Genomic DNA, 18811 nt, shown 5'->3' with positions numbered 1-18811 from the left:
TAGGGTGAGTCCATCCTCTCCAACATGCACATCCATTTCGTGAGGATGGACTTATATCTAAGGATGGACACTTAATCAAGAATGGACTCCTTAACAAAGTATGAACCTTATCTAAATATCAACACTTCTAACCCAAGTCTTGAACATTTCTCAGCTACGATACGTGATTGACGTAAGCGATAGACATATGCACTCACATCGAAGATTTGGGTACAACTTCAAGTCATGAAGATCACTCTGCAGGAGTTGATCATGACGATTGTAATAAAACGGAACATAATCCCAGATTGTCTAGAGAAACGCTTTTATCATGTGTCATATGTTGGACGAAATATAGTTCAACTAGAGGAGTTCTGCCATGCGGACATCGCTTTTGTTTTTCATGCATACAGAACTGGGCAGATCATAGGGTATAGTTCTTCGTTCACAATCCTTTACAGTTTACACTTGTCACTTTTATAGAACACAAGTAACGACAATATAACTATATATATTGTATATAATGTGTACATACAAGCTTCAATGAAAAAAGTTTACACATGCCCTTTTGCAAAGCCAGATTTTATAGCATACAAAAGATGGAAGATGCTGAATCTTGTGATCAAAAAATTTATTCTCAGACAATTCCTAACAACTGTTCTGTAATGGATGTATACATTATTCCACATGGTGAATCATCTATACATCAGACTATGGTAAATCTTTGTTCTTTTTAATGTTATGTTTTACTGTTGTGTTGTATTAGGCCGTGTTTATGATTAAATATTTTTGGGGTGTATCATGTGTCATGTTTTCTGTTGTTTTATATTTTATTTAATAACATGCAAAGTCAATGTGTCACTATGTGTATCACGTTCATGGTTTCTATTATTTCTCGTATCTATCGTTGCATATACGTGTATCTATGTGTTTACTCGCTTTGTGTCACAACTTTTGCGTTGATCCACCTGGCTGACTAGGTTCCCCACGACCATGGGTTGTAGCCAAGTATCGCCACCAGTATTAGACTCGCTCTTCGGGACTTGAGAATAATGCACACTATAGTCTTTGAGTTTTATTGTTTCTATTGTATCTATATTGTTGTTGTGGTGATTTGTTGATTGTTGTTGTGGTGAGTATGGATGTTTCTACAACACATGAAATTGCATGTTAAATATGTTTTTAAAAGATTTCTAAGTAAATTAAATCAATTAATATAGCAAAACTTTTTATTTAAAATCTAGATCTATTCACCAACATTTGTTGACCCAAAACCTTTTTACGCGTGATACATGTACGTAACTTTGAGATGATTCGAAGTTGAAAACACATAGGATGTGCCTTAGTAATAAATGAGATATTTGTACATGATTATTTATTAGTTGTATATTGTATGAGTTTTGATGAACACATTCTATGATTATGTGTGACAAGTTAAAGTTTATGCTTTTAAATATTAAACTTATAATAGTGTCATAAGCTATGGACAATCATCATGCCCCATACCATATCCTCTACGGGTCGGGGTGTGACACTGGCAATAACAACGGTTGTATCTAGGTTTTTAAGACACATCGACGACTTTGAAGGCCCGCCGCTAATGACGATGGTAATGGTGGATTTGAGGTAACAGTGAGGGTTTACAACTGATTCGAGGTAATTTGATTTGTTCTATGGGTTTCGATTTCAAGTATTATAGATAGTATTTGAGGTGCTTTTGCTTATAACCCTATTGTATATGGCATTGAGTAATCAAGATTTATGTCAGATGATATATCCATGACAATGCATATGATGTTATTGACTTGACATAAAATTTTAACTCTCTTGAAAGATTATGCAACACATGAGCTTCCTCTCCAATAAAGATTCTAACATCATCTAGTGGTAGTTCAAGACTTTGCCCATGCCATACACAACATCGTCATTGATGTCCACCGACCTACTTGTGTCTCATGCTTATCATACCTACATCAACCACAAAAAAAAAACATAACTCGTCATCTAAAGCACTAAGACTTGTGAGGTTTATTTTCTTAAAAGGATAATTTTGATGAATACATTGTGGTACTAAAAGACGGTATGCAAAATAGTTGTAAAAACAAATGTTTCAAACTTGTAGTTTCAACTTGAAAATAAGACCGACTTACCATAACAGTAACTAAATACACAAATGATTGAAATTAGGGTTCGGTGGTAACAAATCCATAGTCAAATAATAGTTAAACTATCATCACATTCAATGACATACGTAACAAACAAATTTCTTTTTTTTTTTGAACGGCCAACGGATCCTCCAAATGAGCTACTGATGAAATTCACCACATCGGGATACACTTCTCTCCGAACCGGGGAAAACCCTCCAGCTCATGAAGACTCGTCCGAAAGCACGAGAGTGCGGTGAGGTAAAACCCACTCAGTTCAATGATCGAACTAGCAATCTTCACCTATTCGCCTAGTCTCCCATCATCACCAGGTACCACAGAAAATAATAGAAAGAGCAGAAATCGAACTTGGATCCCTTACAACACCAAGACTCTCTCTTACCCGTTTACCAATTTTCAATCACGCGTTTCACGGATCACGCAAGGTCAAAACACATCGGATTTTTAAACACTTTAAAATGATATTAATCTCCCAATCACACTTAAAAATCTACCCACCCACCACCATGCCCTAAAAACATCTTAAAAACAAAAAACCCCAAATTTCAAACCCTAATTTTCCTCTTCAATGGCGGTTGAGAGGGGAAAGGACTCATCGTTACCACCAACGTCGCCGGCGAATGTCGCCGTCACCAACGGCATCGCTACCGGCGGCGGACTGGCGCCGTCTAACGCCAACTACCGTCTCCGGTTGAACCCTAACCAAGACCACAGGGCGGATAACTACGATGATCTCGGTATGGAGTTCACTCCTCTGCTTTTCAGCTCTCTCGAGCGATATTTGCCGCCAAATCTTCTGGATGTTCCTCGCGATACGAAGTATAAGTACATGCGCGATATTCTCAGACGGTATTCGACTGAAGGAGAACGTACTCGAGTGAGAATCTGCATTCTGTTATCTGTTTTTCTATAACTTATGAACATTAGTTTGTGAATTGTATGTTTCTGCATTGTTTTTGTGTAATTTGAATTGTGGAATATGCTTGGATGAGGATGTGAAATTGAATTGTTTTATGAATTCATTGCGGTTATATGTAAAGTATCGAACATGAACTAGCGTGTGTTGATCGTTGAATTATGTGAACTGTGTGGATTTTTAGATGAATCTAGGGATGTTGATGCTTGAAAATTATTGAAGACGTTGAAAACAGTTAGGTAATAGAAGTGATTATAATCTATGTTAGAATGGTATACCAAAACATGACTTTGGAGTGATCAATTTCAGTTTGGTCTTTTCTAATTACCTGGGAAGTAGGATCGCATTGAACGCGCATTGCTTAGAAAAATCGCCTAGGCGCCAAAAGTGTGCGCTGTTGATAACTATGTTTCATATATCAAACAAGAAACGTTGAATTATTTTTTAATTAAAAAACTATATGGATGAGCGGACTAGGCCGGATTTGCTAGACTTGCATCTCTTCGAGGTCGTGATTTGCGATAGGAGCTGACTGAGACTTAGTATTAGGGTTATGGACCTTTTAGGGAGCGTATTGATATGTCACAGGGCTTTAGTTTTTCTTGTACATTTTTTTTTAAATTATAATAGCTGTTATTGTTAGTCATCTTTTTTTTTTTTGCTTCAATTTCAACAGGAGCAGAAGCACAAAGAATACAGGCAAAAGATTGTATCCAATTATCAGGTAAAACTGAACTATATACACAAGTATCTAGTTTCTTTGAGTTTTTTTTTTTCTGATACACATATATGTTCTTTTAATAATTTGGTAATTCTCAGCCTCTGTACAGAGAACTATATACAATGAATCCTTCGATGTTTTTCGTACCATCATTTTTAAAGGCCTTCAATGCCAATGAAAAGACCAAAGATGAAAGTATTAAGAGTATAATGTCTGAACCTGCTCCAGGAGTCTACACATGTGATATGCTGCAGCCGCGTTTCTGTGAAATGTTATTAAGCGAGGTTTTTATTATATTCTCGTTCTGTCACCAGTGTCCGGTAGGGCTGCAAACGAACCGAACAAACACGGACAAGATTTAAAAGTATTTAAATAAAATATAAAAATCTAAAACACTAATGAGCTATCGAACACGAACGAACATAAACAAATACATTACCGAACATAAATGAACAAGCACGGCCTTTGTTCATGTTTGTTCATTTATTAAACGAACGAACACAAACGAACTTCCCGCCGAACAGTTCATGAACTGTTCGCTGAACGTTCGGTTCATTTAGTCCTAGTCACCGGGTACTCCAGATATATGTTTATCTTATGAAATTCTATTTGCTTAGGTGGAAAATTTCGAAAAGTGGGTCCACGAAACAAAATTCAGAATAATGCGACCAAATACGATGAACAAATTTGGGGCTGTTCTTGATGACTTTGGCATGCAAGGAACACTTGATAAGTTGATGGAAGATTTCATCCGACATATATCGAAAAGTAAAGTTTAAGAATAGTTAACATTAAAAAAATGAGAATCATGTGTCTTATTTCTTGTTCTGCTTTTAATATTTGTGCAGTTTTCTTCCCTGATGTTGGAGGATACTCTCTTGATTCCCATCATGGATTTGTTGTTGAGTATGGTATGGATAGAGACGTTGAATTAGGTGCGTGAATCGTGATAAGTTTCTGTTTTATAAATTATTTTATTAGTCATTTTGTATAAGATACGAACATACTTTAATTTTTGTACTGTCTCAGTCGTGCATTCTTTCGGGTACATTTGAGTAACTAAAAGGTGGTTTTCTGTCCCGTTTGGGTCGTTATGCTTAGGGGTGCTCAACTGTTCGGATATCGGTTTTTTCAATTTATTCGGTTTTGATTTTTTTGGCCCTAACCAAAATCCGAACAGATCCTAACTCAAAATGTGTCTAACCGAACTGAATTCAACTGATTTATTCGGTTCGGTTATCTGATTAAACCAGTTATTATTTGATTTGTTCTATTGAATTCGGTTCGGTTATCTGTATAAGCAAAATTTGTGGAATTTAAATCAAATTTACAATTTGGATATAGTTAAACCGAATTAACAACTCGACTCATTTTTTTTCAGTAATGGATGCAGTTTGGTTTTTGGTTTCGGATTTTTTTGGACACCTTTAGTTATGATTTCAAGATTTCTGTTTTGGTTTAGGCTTTTTAAATTTCTGCATTTTTTTTTTCTCATTAGGGTTTCAAGCACATTCCTCAAATATTTGAATTCATATTTTATTTTTTTATTGGTTCAGTAGTCATAGTGCTCACATATTTTTTTTTTTATTTATTATACACTCATAAATGTGTATTTATATATCTCATTTCCAGGTTTCCATGTGGATGACTCGGAAGTAACGTTAAATGTATGTTTGGGCAAGCAGTTTACTGGCGGGGAACTGTTTTTCAGAGGCATCCGATGTGAGAAACATGTAAATAGTGAAACGTATCCCGAGGTACATATATTGTTCAACATGTTATGTGATGGTTTACCTTTCATTACACGTTAAGTGATCATAAACCTTGTTTCTTTTTATTTAATTTTCCGAATACTTCTAAATTAGTAGATGTTATCCTTCATGTTATTATAAAAATAATCTGATGATTATAAGGATGGCAATTATTAAGGTTTTCATCAATTTTTTTTTGAGTAAAGTGCATGGATGGCCCCTGTGGTTTACCAAAATTTTGGATTTGGTCCCTAGCTTTCTAAATTAGTAGATGTCCCCAGCCAACAAATCTAAAGGTTTTAGCATGTCCATGCTATGGACTAAATGCGTTACAACGTGCATAAATACTAGATTTTGGTAAACCACAAGGACCATCTGTGTACTTTACTCTTTTTTTTAAACTTTTAATAAGTGGCTAGTTGCTTTTTGTTGGATAAATACTAGATTTATCTCAAGTCTTTAGTTCTAAAAGAATATAATAATTCGTGCAGTTATTAATCGTATCTTTCACAGGAAATATTTGATTACCCTCATGCCCCTGGTCGTGCAATTATTCATCGAGGCCGCCATAGACATGGTGCCAGAGCCACCACATCCGGGCATAGAATTAATTTACTCCTGTGGTGCAGAAGGTATGTCAGCCGTTTACTTAAGAACATGTCAATTTGGGTTATGGCTTATTTCTGACCTGTTGACGGGTCAAATGAAGAAAATAGAAGGATGTTAAAATGGATATAACAGGCTGAAAATCACCATAAGTGTATATTGATGCATATAACCTCTAAGCTTTATTAAAAAATAGATTATTTATTTTAGAGTAAAATGCCATTTTCGTTCCTGAGGTTTGGCCAGTTTTGCGACTTCCGTCCAAAGGTTTGAAATCTTGCCATTTTCATCCAGCTCGTTAACTCCATCCATTTTTTCTCCATTAAGTCAGGGTATTTTCGTCTTTTCTGTTAACTTAAAGGGCAATTTGGTCATTTTCACTTTATGTACAAGCATTTAGCATAATTTACAAGCATTAAAAAGACCGAATTGCCCTTTAAGTTAACAAAAAAAGATGAAAATACCTTCGACTTAACGGAGAAAACTGGAGGAGTTAACGAGCTGGATGAAAATGGCATGATTTCAAACCTTTTGGATCCAGATGCAAAAAAAAAAAAAAACAAACAAACATTTAGACGAAAGTCGCAAAACTGGCCAAACCTCAGGGACGAAAATGACATTTTACTCTTTATTTTAATAGTATAAGTTTTCATATTGTAAACGGTAAAAGACTTCTAGAAAAGAAGCGTTCCAGGTCGATCCAGCCTGAGCCTACCATTTTTGACATGTACCAAAAGTTTTAATTGTTTTGATCCGAATCCGTTTAGGCCTACGACTCAAACTGCCGACCCTTCATTTTGCCTCCTGTTAATTATGGCGATGTAATTAAAGATTTTTTTTTTTTTTTTTTTTTTTGCAGTTCTGTATTTAGAGAGCTGAAAAAACACAAAAAAGAGTTTTTAAACTTTTGTGGAGAGTGCAAAAGGGAGAAGAAAGGAAGGCTTCTTCACTCTGTGGCTGCAAAGAAAAAGGTAGGAGTACTCTTTTGTCACATTTGTATGGTCTCTTCTAGAAGCTAAATTGTTTAACTTTGGTTTATTTTCAGGAGTTGCTTGTAGTTGAAGGAGATATAGCTTCTTGAAACATCATCAAAAGAATATGGATCTTGTTTCTTTTGACCATGTTGTACATTCAGCCACATTGTCTTCTATTAAGGTTCTAAAGTTATCCTTGTAATGGAATGTTGTCTGTTAGAACTTATACACTAGGCTTCCTGGACAAGTTTCATCTTACTTGACAGGACATGTGTTCTTACGAGCCATAATGCGCATCCCTAAGGTTGGATTTAGTGTTTTTTTTTTTCCGGTTGATTTTTTATTGATGCATGGTTCTAGATTTACAGGAGGGGCATGCTCAAGTGAAGTTGTGGATGAGTTGCAAGAAGTTAAGTTGCACTTGTTTTGTTTGTGTATGAAATGGATATGAATAGGGTGGCTCATGGACCAGCTTAAAATCGACCCATGACACTGAGAAACCTGCCAAATCATTTGTTCGGCTGAAGCCTGGGTTTCACTGGTGCTTTCATTGCTTTCCATCATGCCTCCCTGTTGTGAACCATAATCCCTTGAAGAATCCATGGTCATTATGGTTGAAAACAATAACCAACAATCTGCCTCCAGGAAGGATCATTTTATGCTTGACATCATCGTATCCCAATCAGCTGATCAATTTGAACAAAAACACAAAACTCATCACCTTACCGACACACCAACCACCACCGGTCCACAACCTAACCATCTAACCACCAAAAGCTTACATTGGCTATGTTTGATTGAACCAATCCCTTGGATTGGCTTTTTTAAACGGACCCATACTTCACCTTCTACAATATCACCCAGAGCCGTCCCTGAGAAAGATAAAAAAAATTTGGGCCTCGTGCGAGCCAAAAAATTGGGCCCCCTCCCTATAATTGATATTCATCGAATCTTGGTTTCGTTTGGTAAGATACGATACGAGTAGTTGGTATAAATAATAAATATTCTACCCAGACGGTTTTTATAAGCATAAGTAAAGTTTAATTATACCAGAGTTGTAATATTACATTATCACATATAACATTCTTAAATTTTACTCGTACATTTTATAATAAAAGTCACTTTTAGATGAAGGTATAATAAAAGTCACTTTTGGATAAAGGTATACCTATAGTTAGGTTAAAACAATAGAAAACTAGTATAATGTTATAAAAAGTACGAGCAAAGTGCATATATGATTTTATTTTATTGTCACATGCACTTGTAGATAATGGTATTAATGGTATTGCTTTTGCATTATTTTTCCAAATTGGATATATAACTGCTATTTAATTAATAAAAAAGAAAAAAAAATGGTTGTACACATAGCTAGTATTTAACTAATGTGGGATTAAGCCAGAAAAAAAAAGACTGGAAAAGGATTAAGCTAAATTGGATTAAGCTCGTACACAATACATGTAAAAGTAGGCCCACCCTTTATTTTGTTTAAGAAGGAATAGATTTAGAATTTAAAACTTGAAAACTAAAAACAAAAAAGAATGCATAACGACGGGAATAGAACAGGGGACCTTTTGATTATAATTTGACACACTTACCAATTGAGCTATAGTAGGAAGCTATATAAACTAATTATTTTACGTGTAATATATAACATTTTTAAAACTTTTCGGGCCCCTTAGATATTTGGGCCTCGAGCCGTCGCCCAGCTTGGCCGGCCCAATAGCCGGCTCTGATATCACCCCTCAATAGAGTGTACAAAAACCCCGAACCCGGAGAAAAAACCCTGAAGCCGGGTATTAGGAAAATTGGGTTTTTTAAACCCGAACCCGAATCTACCCATAGGGTAGGGACCGTGTATACATATTCTGTTTAATACCCGAACCCGAGTTTTTTCATACCCGGTTTGTACCCGGGTTTTTGTAATACCCGTAACCGGGTTTTCGTAATACCCGAATCCGTTGTGTACACAAACTTTTTTTGAACGTTTAGAGCTCGCGTGAGGCTTTTTTGGACATGTTTCAAGGCATACAATATGTATAAATAAATGTTTCCATTATATTTCTATGTTTTATGCAAAAAAAAAAAAGAGTAAATTACGTTTTTGGCCCTTGTGGTTATATCACTTTTACTATATTAGTCCAAAATAAAAAATTTTAACATATCTGCCACCATGGTCTCTATAACTAACCATTTTGGCCCCTAAGTCTAGAGATCATGGGGGCTAAAATGATTAGTTATAGAGACCATGGGGGCTAAAATGGTTAGACTTAGGGGTCAAAATGGTTAGTTATAGAGACCATGGGGGCAGATATGTTAAAAATTCTTATTTTGAGCTAATATAGTAAAAGTGATATAACCACAGGGGCCAAAAACATAATTTACTCCAATGAATCAAAAAATCCAATCTATAACTGAACCCGAACCATATCTGACCAATACCCGGGTATTGAAAACCCGAACCCGGGTACACAGGGTATAGATTTTCTAACCAATACCCGGACCCAACCCGGGTATGGCCAATACCGAAAAGTCAAAACCCGGTCATACCCGTACCCGGGTATATACCACTTTGGACCTTCATAGTATGACAACCACCAAGCAACTTTGTTCAAACTGCAACAGACCTCCACCGTTGCTGCATATGTCATTGAGTTCGAAAGACTTGACAATTGCATAATCGGCTTACCCCAAGAGACATTGTTCAACTGTTTCATCTTGGGTCTTTACACCAATATCCAACAAGAATTATCCATCATCAAGCCTCAATCATTTGTTGAGGCTGTCGGCCTAGCAAATCTGGGACAAGACAAGGTGGTCGATTCCACTCGTTACAAAGGTCACAACTTCCACACTGTTGTCCATCATACCAATCAAGCAGTTCAGGAAATGCAAACAAGACTGGTCGCGGGTCTATGTTGCAACTGCCTTGATAAATAACCATCTAGATCGATCGTCATTGTACCACATCATAGTTTTTTCTGTTTTAAACTAACAACATACCTCAGCTCGGCATGACACTACAAGCTCTCGACCTTAGATCCAAATCTAAAGTTTGTTGATGGTACTCATCTTGCACCTACCACTGCTATTGGAACCGATGCTCATAGGTGTCGGAAATGTGATTAAGAGACATGTCTAAATTTAACATTCTTGGAATTAGAAACCTTGACACGTGTAAAATTTCCTAAAGTTAAAGTAAAGTGATAAAGTTGTTGGATCAGTTCTGTTAAACATAAGGGAAAACATGTAAATAATACCTGTTACAGCAGACAGGCCAGCAGAGAATCCAGTCAGAGATGCAGCCATTGAGTTCGACATACTTGTCAGGATGATCTGGTTCCTCCTTAGGGTGTAAAGTTATGATGGTGATGAACCGAAACAAGGGAGAGAATCGGTTAGGGAGAGAGAGCCGATTTGATGTTATGAGGGTTGGTTGATTCACTAAATTGTGTAACTTGTCTAACCCTTAAACTCTCTAATAATCTCCTTATATATACACCCAAGAGGAAACCTAATTAGTTAATAAGGGTAATATAGTTCATCAACAATTACCAACTAATTATTAATAGGTTATTAATATATTTTGATCTAATATAATATAAATGATTATAATGGCTAAAAGATTAAATATTATATTAATAATATATTTAATCTCACATTCTCCCACTTAGCCGAGTAATCATTTATCATGAGTATTAGATGAGCCTGACCAGGAGTTAACACTCATTTTAGCCTTAAACCAAGAACTATAGCAGAGAAATACAGCCGTTGAATCATCATTCGACTCAGGACCCCCATTAGTCATACTATAGCCTCAATTTAAAACCTAATGGTTATGATCAAAATACTTATGAGCCCTTTAGCGTCTGATTTGTATTTGTATTTGTCTATTTGTCATTACACCGGCAGAACATATGTTAGAGACATACAAAATCAAACTGAGGAAATTTTATTAATTAAAACATAAGCTAGTACAATATGCCATTAAATAAGGTCTTTAGTAAGTCCCATATTCGATACATGTTCTTCGAAAACTTTAGGTGGGAGACCTTTAGTCATCGGATCCGCAAGCATATCTTCAGTACTAATATACTCAATATAAAGATTATTTTCCTCAACTCGTTCACGTACGAACAAATATTTTGTATCGAGATATAAACCAGCTCCAGTCGAACTGTTACTGTTCCAGAAACTAACGGCAGCTGAGTTATCGCAGTAAAGCTTCAATGGTCTAGAAATGGAATTAACGATTTTGAGTCCAGTGATCAGATTTCTAAGCAACATTCCATGACAGGTTGCGTTGTAAACAGCAATGTATTCTGCCATCATTGTGGAAGTTGTAGTTAACTGTTGTTTATGACTCTTCCATGAGATAGGTCCGCCTGCTAACATAAAGATGTAGCCCGGAGTGGATTTCTTGTCATCTTTGCATTTGGCAAAGTCAGAATCAGAATAACCTACCACTTCTAAGTGATCACTTCTTCTATAAGTCAGTTTATAGTCTTTCGTCACTTGCAAATATCTAAGGACCTTCTTAGCTGCTTTCCAGTGATCTAGACCAGGATTAGTCTGATAACGGCCTAGCATTCCAGCAATATAAGCGATATCTGGGCGAGTACAAACTTGAGCATACATCAGGCTCCTGACTACTGACGCGTAAGGTATCTGGCTCATTTGCTCCTTTTCAACCTCTGTTGTCGGACATGCAATGAACCGAAAACATCTCCCTTAACTACTGGAGCGACAGAGGGTTTGCACTGTTGCATGTTGTAACGTGTAAGGACACGATCTATGTAGGTCTTTTGAGACAATCCTAAGATCCCTTTGTGTCTATCTCGGTGAATTTCGATGCCAATGACGTAAGAAGCATCTCCGAGATCCTTCATGTCGAAGTTATGCGAGAGTAACCGCTTCGACTCATGCAACATGTCTAAACTATTACTTGCCAATAGAATATCATCTACGTAAAGAACAAGTATAGTAAAATTACTCCCACTCATCTTGAGGTAGGTGCATTGATCCACTTGATTCTTCATAAAACCTTGCCTCTTCATGACTTCATCAAAATTGAGGTACCATTGACGTGATGCTTGTTTTAACCCATAAATGGATTTCTTCAACTTACAGACTAGATGCTCCTGACCTTCAGGTTTAAAGCCTTCAGGTTGTTTCATGTAAACATCTTCGTCTAAGTCTCCGTTAAGGAAAGCAGTTTTGACGTCCATCTGATGCAGCTCCAAATCAAAATGAGCTACTAGGGCCATAACGATCCTTAATGAATCTTTACGAGAGACAGGTGAAAACGTCTCTTGATAGTCAATTCCCTCTTTCTGAGTGTATCCCTTTGCAACCAATCTCGCTTTGTAGCGTTCAACGTTCCCATTCGGATCCAGTTTTGTTTTGAACACCCATTTACAACCTACAGGTTTGACACCGTTGGGTAATTCTACCAAATCCCAAACGTCATTTTTCTTCATGGATTCAAGCTCATCAATCATTGCTTTATTCCATTCAGAAGACTGATCACTGCTAATGGCTTCAATATAAGAGATAGGATCATTGAGCTTTCCAGCATCCATTTCAGTCAGGTAGGTAACATAATCATCCCAATTAGTAGGCCTTCTTTGCCTAGATGACCTCCTGAGTTGATTATCAGGTTCAACGTTGTCTTGGTTTTGAGCGTTTGATGTGCCTTCGTTATGAGGAATAATGGGTTCTGGTTGTGGAGATGGAATTTGTACAGTGGCTTCAGGTGCAGATGTTGCATGGGGTACAAGAGGAGTAAACGGAGTAATGGTAAGCGACGAGTCTCTCCCCCCGCGTCTTGTACTTCTTGCAATTCTTCGTAAGGGTTGGTACTGCTCCCACTGACCTTGAAATCCTCCAGGAACGCAACACGCTTGGTTTCAACAATACGGGTGACATGGGAATGACAGTAGAAACGATAACCCTTTGAATGATCAGGATACCTGATAAAGAAACAGGTAACTGTTTTAGGGTCAAGTTTCCTTAGGAAAAGATTATAGAGTTTTGCTTCCTTTCATATATTTAAGACTCGGTTTCCTTCCTGTCCAAAGTTCATAAGGAGTTTTTGGGACAGACTTAGAAGGAACTCTATTGAGTATATGAACAGCTGCTTTTAATGCTTCAGTCCAGAGGAATAATGGTAAATTAGTGTTGGCTAACATACTGCGCACCATGTTCATAAGGGTATGATTTCTTCGTTCAGCGACACCATTCTGCTGAGGTGTACCAGGCATGGTGTATTGGTTCACAATCCCCTGGCCCTTACAAAACTCATAAAATGGACCAGGAGCTTGACCCACATCAGTATGTCTTCCATAATATTCACCGCCTCTGTCTGATCTCACAACTTTAATCTGACGATCTAATTGCTTTTCAACTTCAGCTTTATAATCTTTAAAAGTGATAAATGAAGTATGTCCTGTTATGCCAGCGATTTGGTAAGGACCACTAATGTCAGTGTGAATGAGTTCTAATAAATTAGAGCTCCTAGTGGCACCTTTCTTATTTGCTGATGTCATTTTGCCTTTAAGACATTTGACACATGTTCCAAAATCAGTGAAATCGAGAGGAGGTAAGACTTCATCCTTTACGAGACGATTTAATCGTTCTCTTGAGATGTGGCCTAAACGTTGATGCCACAACATAGATGAAGTCTCTAAGTCTCGAATCTGTTTCATCTTTGTGAGTGATTCATTAATATTATATGACAACAAAGATTTGGAAAAATTATCATCTAGTTCTAATCTATAGAGACCACCATCCAGAATGCCAGTACCATAAACAACGGAATCATAGAGAATAGAGAGTTTGCGATGACCATGAGAAACGACAAAACCGTCCATGTCTAACTTTGGTCCTGATACAAGGTTCCGAGTTACCTCAGGAACATATAAGGTATCATAAAGTTTAATACATAAACCAGTTTTCAAAAATAATTATAATGTTCCTATGGCCTTCACTTCTAATTCCCGATCATCCCCAACTTTAAGTGTTCTTTGGTTTCTTCCCAGCTTCCGGATTGAAAGGAATCCCTGAGTAGAGTTAGTTACATGAACCATAGAACCAGAATCAAACCACCAAGAATTAGCAGGAACATTTAAATTAAAGGACTCAAGTATCATGAAAAAATCGTTACCTTTCTTAGCCAGCCACTCCTTGAAGTCAGGGCATTCCTTTTGCTTATGTCCTATTTTCTTACAGAACTTGCAATAGGGTTTGCCTAAGGAGCTCTTAGAGCTGCAAGGTGCACTTGTATTAGGATTGGGCTTATGGACTTTAGAAGCATCCTTTCTTTGATGATTGTTCTTCCTCTTCTTAGAATTGGAGGTTGTGAAGTCAGCAACATCAGTAGTGCGATCCATCTTCATACGCTCTTCCTCCTGCACGCACATAGCGACCAACTCACTCATCGTCCTTTTGTCCTTCTGAGTGTTGTAATTGATCTTGAATGCTTCATAGGACGAAGGAAGCGAAGTGATGATGAAGTGAACAAGAAAACCATCACTGATTTCCATCTCTAGCCCTTTCAGCTTATTGGCCATGTCATGCATCATCATGATGTGTTCGCGAATGCTGCTCCTCCCATCATACTTAGTCGTCACCAGCTTGAGGATAAGAGTGCTAGCGTGTGCTTTTGATGTTCCTTTGAATTGAGCCTCCACAGAAGCCAGGTAGGTTTTAGCATCTTCAGAATCAGGAATAGCGCCTCTAATAGTGTCACACCCCGATATTTACACGTTTCACCGATGGGCCCGGTGGGGGATTACCGTGACGTAGTTGGAAACATTACAGTCAAACAACACAATATTTAAATGCACGGTGGAAGCAAAAGATAGATATATTTCAACCGAATATAATTGTAATATCAAGTATCACAAACAGTTGAAAATAATCCACAGGGGATCCAAAATAAATAGGAAACATTGTTCAACAGTTTTGACAACCAAGCTTGCGGGACTTATTGTGGACGCTAGGAGAAGGCCAGCCTAGTTTGAGTAGTACCTGCACTTAACCTTTTTGAGAAAATACGTCAGTTTACACTAGTACATACATTCAACCGACTCAGTTTGAAAAGTTTAATAAAATTGATTTGAATGCACGTGGCACAAACTCTTTATAACTTGGGATAATTATTTGAATATAATACTTGTAAACGAATTACATGTTTCTCATGCGTTCAGTAGCCCGATCCGTAGACCGGGTTAAAGATCAATAGACACACCACATTATTTATTCATTTATGCACTGACGGGTGTACGCCTACACCCCGTGCTCAGGGCGTGGCTATCTCGTAAGATGATGCCAAGGATATCCGGGACATGGTCATTAACCCCCCCCCCCAAAGGCTTTAAGCAAACAAAACATTTCAAAACAAAGCATATCAATGATTTAATCTCTATTCGATTAAAGATTCAGTGCTGGACCAAACGGTATTTTATATACCGTACCCCAAGCCCGTATAAGGGAAATTAAGTTAAAAGTATTTACCCTTGCAAGTATCAATCACAAATAGCAAGTGCGGGTAGCTATTACCGGGTCTCCTATTCTGGAACGAAGGTTTATAATAACCTATTAGAATCCTAACGGGTCTTTAATTAAGCCTAAGCTTAGACCGGTTAGTTTTAACGAAAGATACGGTTCGAACGCACGATTAGGCGAAGACCGGAATAGAATGTGTTTTAGACCCGACAAGTTTGAAGACTTGTATAATATGGGTAATCTAACCACATTCTGGTTTTGAGATAAAAACGATATGGTTTGACCCGTTTCGGCTAATTTATGTAAACTAGTTACACAAACCGAACCGAACGCGCAGAAAGCGTAACGGGTAACCATGAGAGTCACATTACAGGTTTCCTAAGTTAATATGCCCTAAATATGTTGTGGTATCATTAGGATACCTTCCATTATGCCCATAACGAGTTTAACCTTAATATAAGCCCCGTAGGGATATTTTGGTCATTTTAAAGGTTTATAAAAGAGTTTATTTATAATTCTGATGTTCAGGTCTGAAGTAATCAGTAAAACCACTTATTTTAACAAATTACATCAGTAGGTAATAAGTCTTTATATGACAAAATGGTTTTAAAGCTATACTAGGCGTTTAATACGCGTAAAAAGCCATTTTAAGCGATTTCCGGGTTAAACAGGAAATCTGAGTTTTCTGATCAGGTTACATAGTTCAAAATACTTTATTTATTATATAAAATCAGTAGCAATTGGATTTGTGCCCACATAATTACCAACTTATAACTACCTTTGATTCGACTAATCACTAGACCATTAATGATTAATCGTTAAGTCAACCGTTAATTATGACGATTTGACTTTTAAGCTAAAACTAAGTAAAAACTCAACTAAGGAAGGTTAAGCATACTTACTAAAGTCTAATGCACTAATAGAGATGGCTTGGGTCTGCTCTTAAGCTCCAGGAAGCTCCAGAAATGCAGAAGTGAGGTGTGATCAAAATGGTTGCACAAGAGGCCTTTATATAATGTTCTTGAGGGCTTGTGATCATGACAACTAAGCCTAGCATTGATCCCAGATCATTTACAAGTGTTCTTAGTGCCTAGGATCAGTTAGGGGTCGCCCATAAGAGTGAAAATATCGTTTTAAGTCGGTTAAAACGTTTATAACAGCCAACAGCCAACTTGCTGTCGCTGGGCACTCCTTACGGACCGTAAGGCAGGACCTTTACGGTCCGTAAGCCTTTACCAGAAGGCAAAAAAAATTAACCTTTCAAGCTTTGAACATTCAACTTGCATAGTATGATTTTGAGCCAGAATTTGTCAGTATGAGGCCTTTAATCCATGCTTGATCAGTTGTGTTATCCTATCTTGCAATATTATTGGTTTGCACAATGATGGAAATTATACACGAAAGTTTATCGAGCATTATTTCATAGGATCCATTCTTGCAAATTTGGAATCCATTATTAATAGAAAAACACCGGATTTAAAGGTATACTTAGATATTTATTAATCATGTTAGGGTCTTGGGATTTATAACGAAGTCGTTCAGAGGTATAAATTAACATGTCGACATGTTCAAAAATCCTGCCATACATCTTTAACTAAAATCCGAGTTTATAATGCTTTTGTCGTACATGACATGTGTCGTTATTTATTTGACGAAAATTTCGAGGTGTTACATCCTCACCCCCTTAAAAGAAATCTCGACCTCGAGATTTACTGAAACAATTGAGGGTATTTCTCTTTCATTGTGGACTCTACCTCCCACGTGTACTCGGGACCTCTACGGGCATCCCATTTAACCTTTACAATCAGTACCTGCTTCCTTCGAAGCTTCTTAACCTGTCGATCCTCGATCGACACAGGTTTTTCAACAAACTTCAAGCTCTCTTCTTTGTGCACATCTGTATGTGGTATGACTAGTGATTCATCAGCGAAATACTTCTTCAGATTGCAGATGTGGAACACATTGTGAATACCACTGAGCTCTTCAGGTAATTTTAACTTGTAAGCCACTGATCCGACACATTCGATGACCTCGAATGGTCCTATGTATCTCGGGCTTAACTTACCTTTCTTACCAAACCGCATCACTCCTTTCCAGGGTGATACTTTAAGCAACACTTTATCACCTACCTCGAATTTCAGAGGTTTACGCTTCAGATCTGCGTAGCTTTTCTGCCTATCCCGGGCAGCTTTCAGGCGTTCATGAATTTGGACAATCTTGTCCGTCGTTTCAAAGACTATTTCCAGTCCTGTCAGTTGGACATCTCCAACTTCTGCCCAACAAACGGGCGTTCTGCACTTCCTACCGTACAAGGCCTCAAAAGGCGCAGCTTTAATGCTGGTATGGTAGCTATTGTTATATGAGAACTCGATCAATGGCAGGTGGTTATCCCAGCTACCACCTAAATCAATCACACATGCTCCAAGCATGTCTTCTAAAGTTTGGATAGTACGCTCACTCTGGTCGTCTGTCTGAGGATGGTAAGCCGTACTGAAATTTAAGCGCGTGCCCAAAGATTGTTGGAAGCTTTTCCAAAAATGAGATGTGTACCTAGTATCTCTGTCAGAGATAATAGACACTGGTACGCCATGTAGAGATACAATCTTATCCACGTACAATTGGGCTAACATGTCGGAGCTATAGGTCTCCTTAATGGGTAGGAAATGTGCTGACTTAGTCAACCTATCAACTATCACCCATATCGTATCATTTCCTTTCCTTGTCTTTGGCAATTTGGTGATGAAATCCATCGTCACCATTTCCCACTTCCACTTGGGAAGTTCAGACTGTTGTAGCAAACCTGACGGATTCTGATGTTCAGCTTTGACTTGCGCACATGTCAAACATTTAGCTACACAGGTAGCTATAGACTTCTTCAAGCCTATCCACCAAAAGTTTGCCTTCAAATCCTGGTACATCTTGTCAGCTCCAGGATGAACGGAGTATTTGGAACTATGAGCTTCCTGGAGGATAACATCTCGAAGTCCTCCATAAACTGGAACCCATATTCGTCCATTTATTTAACCTTAGAATTCCGTCCTTTCCATAGGATAACTGTTCTTCAGTTACTCCTAGCTTTTCATTAGGGTAGTTAGCTTCCAGCACAGCTTCCTTCTATGCAGCTAACAACCTTTCATTCAAACTATTCTTTATCTCAATGCTCTTGGCATTAATTCTTATAGGCTTCACCCTTT

At 37.6% G+C, this 18811-nt stretch overlaps 1 protein-coding gene across 1 annotated transcript; it reads left to right on the top strand.

Moving 5' to 3' along the window:
- The first annotated feature begins 2635 nt into the window (after positions 1-2635).
- On the top strand, positions 2636-7434 carry LOC110920816 (2-oxoglutarate and iron-dependent oxygenase domain-containing protein CP2). The gene is made up of 9 exons (XM_022165014.2): positions 2636-3021; positions 3737-3784; positions 3880-4065; positions 4399-4549; positions 4630-4716; positions 5414-5538; positions 6046-6164; positions 6998-7109; positions 7184-7434. The coding sequence occupies exons 1-9, from the start codon at positions 2713-2715 to the stop codon at positions 7217-7219; spliced, it is 1173 nt and encodes a 390-aa protein (XP_022020706.1). The 5' UTR covers positions 2636-2712; the 3' UTR covers positions 7220-7434.
- The last annotated feature ends 11377 nt before the right edge of the window (positions 7435-18811 follow it).

The sequence above is a fragment of the Helianthus annuus genome, chromosome 17, assembly GCF_002127325.2.
Source record: "Helianthus annuus cultivar XRQ/B chromosome 17, HanXRQr2.0-SUNRISE, whole genome shotgun sequence".
NCBI classification, from domain to species: domain Eukaryota; kingdom Viridiplantae; phylum Streptophyta; class Magnoliopsida; order Asterales; family Asteraceae; genus Helianthus; species Helianthus annuus.
Note: the sequence above shows the minus strand (reverse complement) of the source record. Positions and strands in the feature narration are given on the sequence as shown.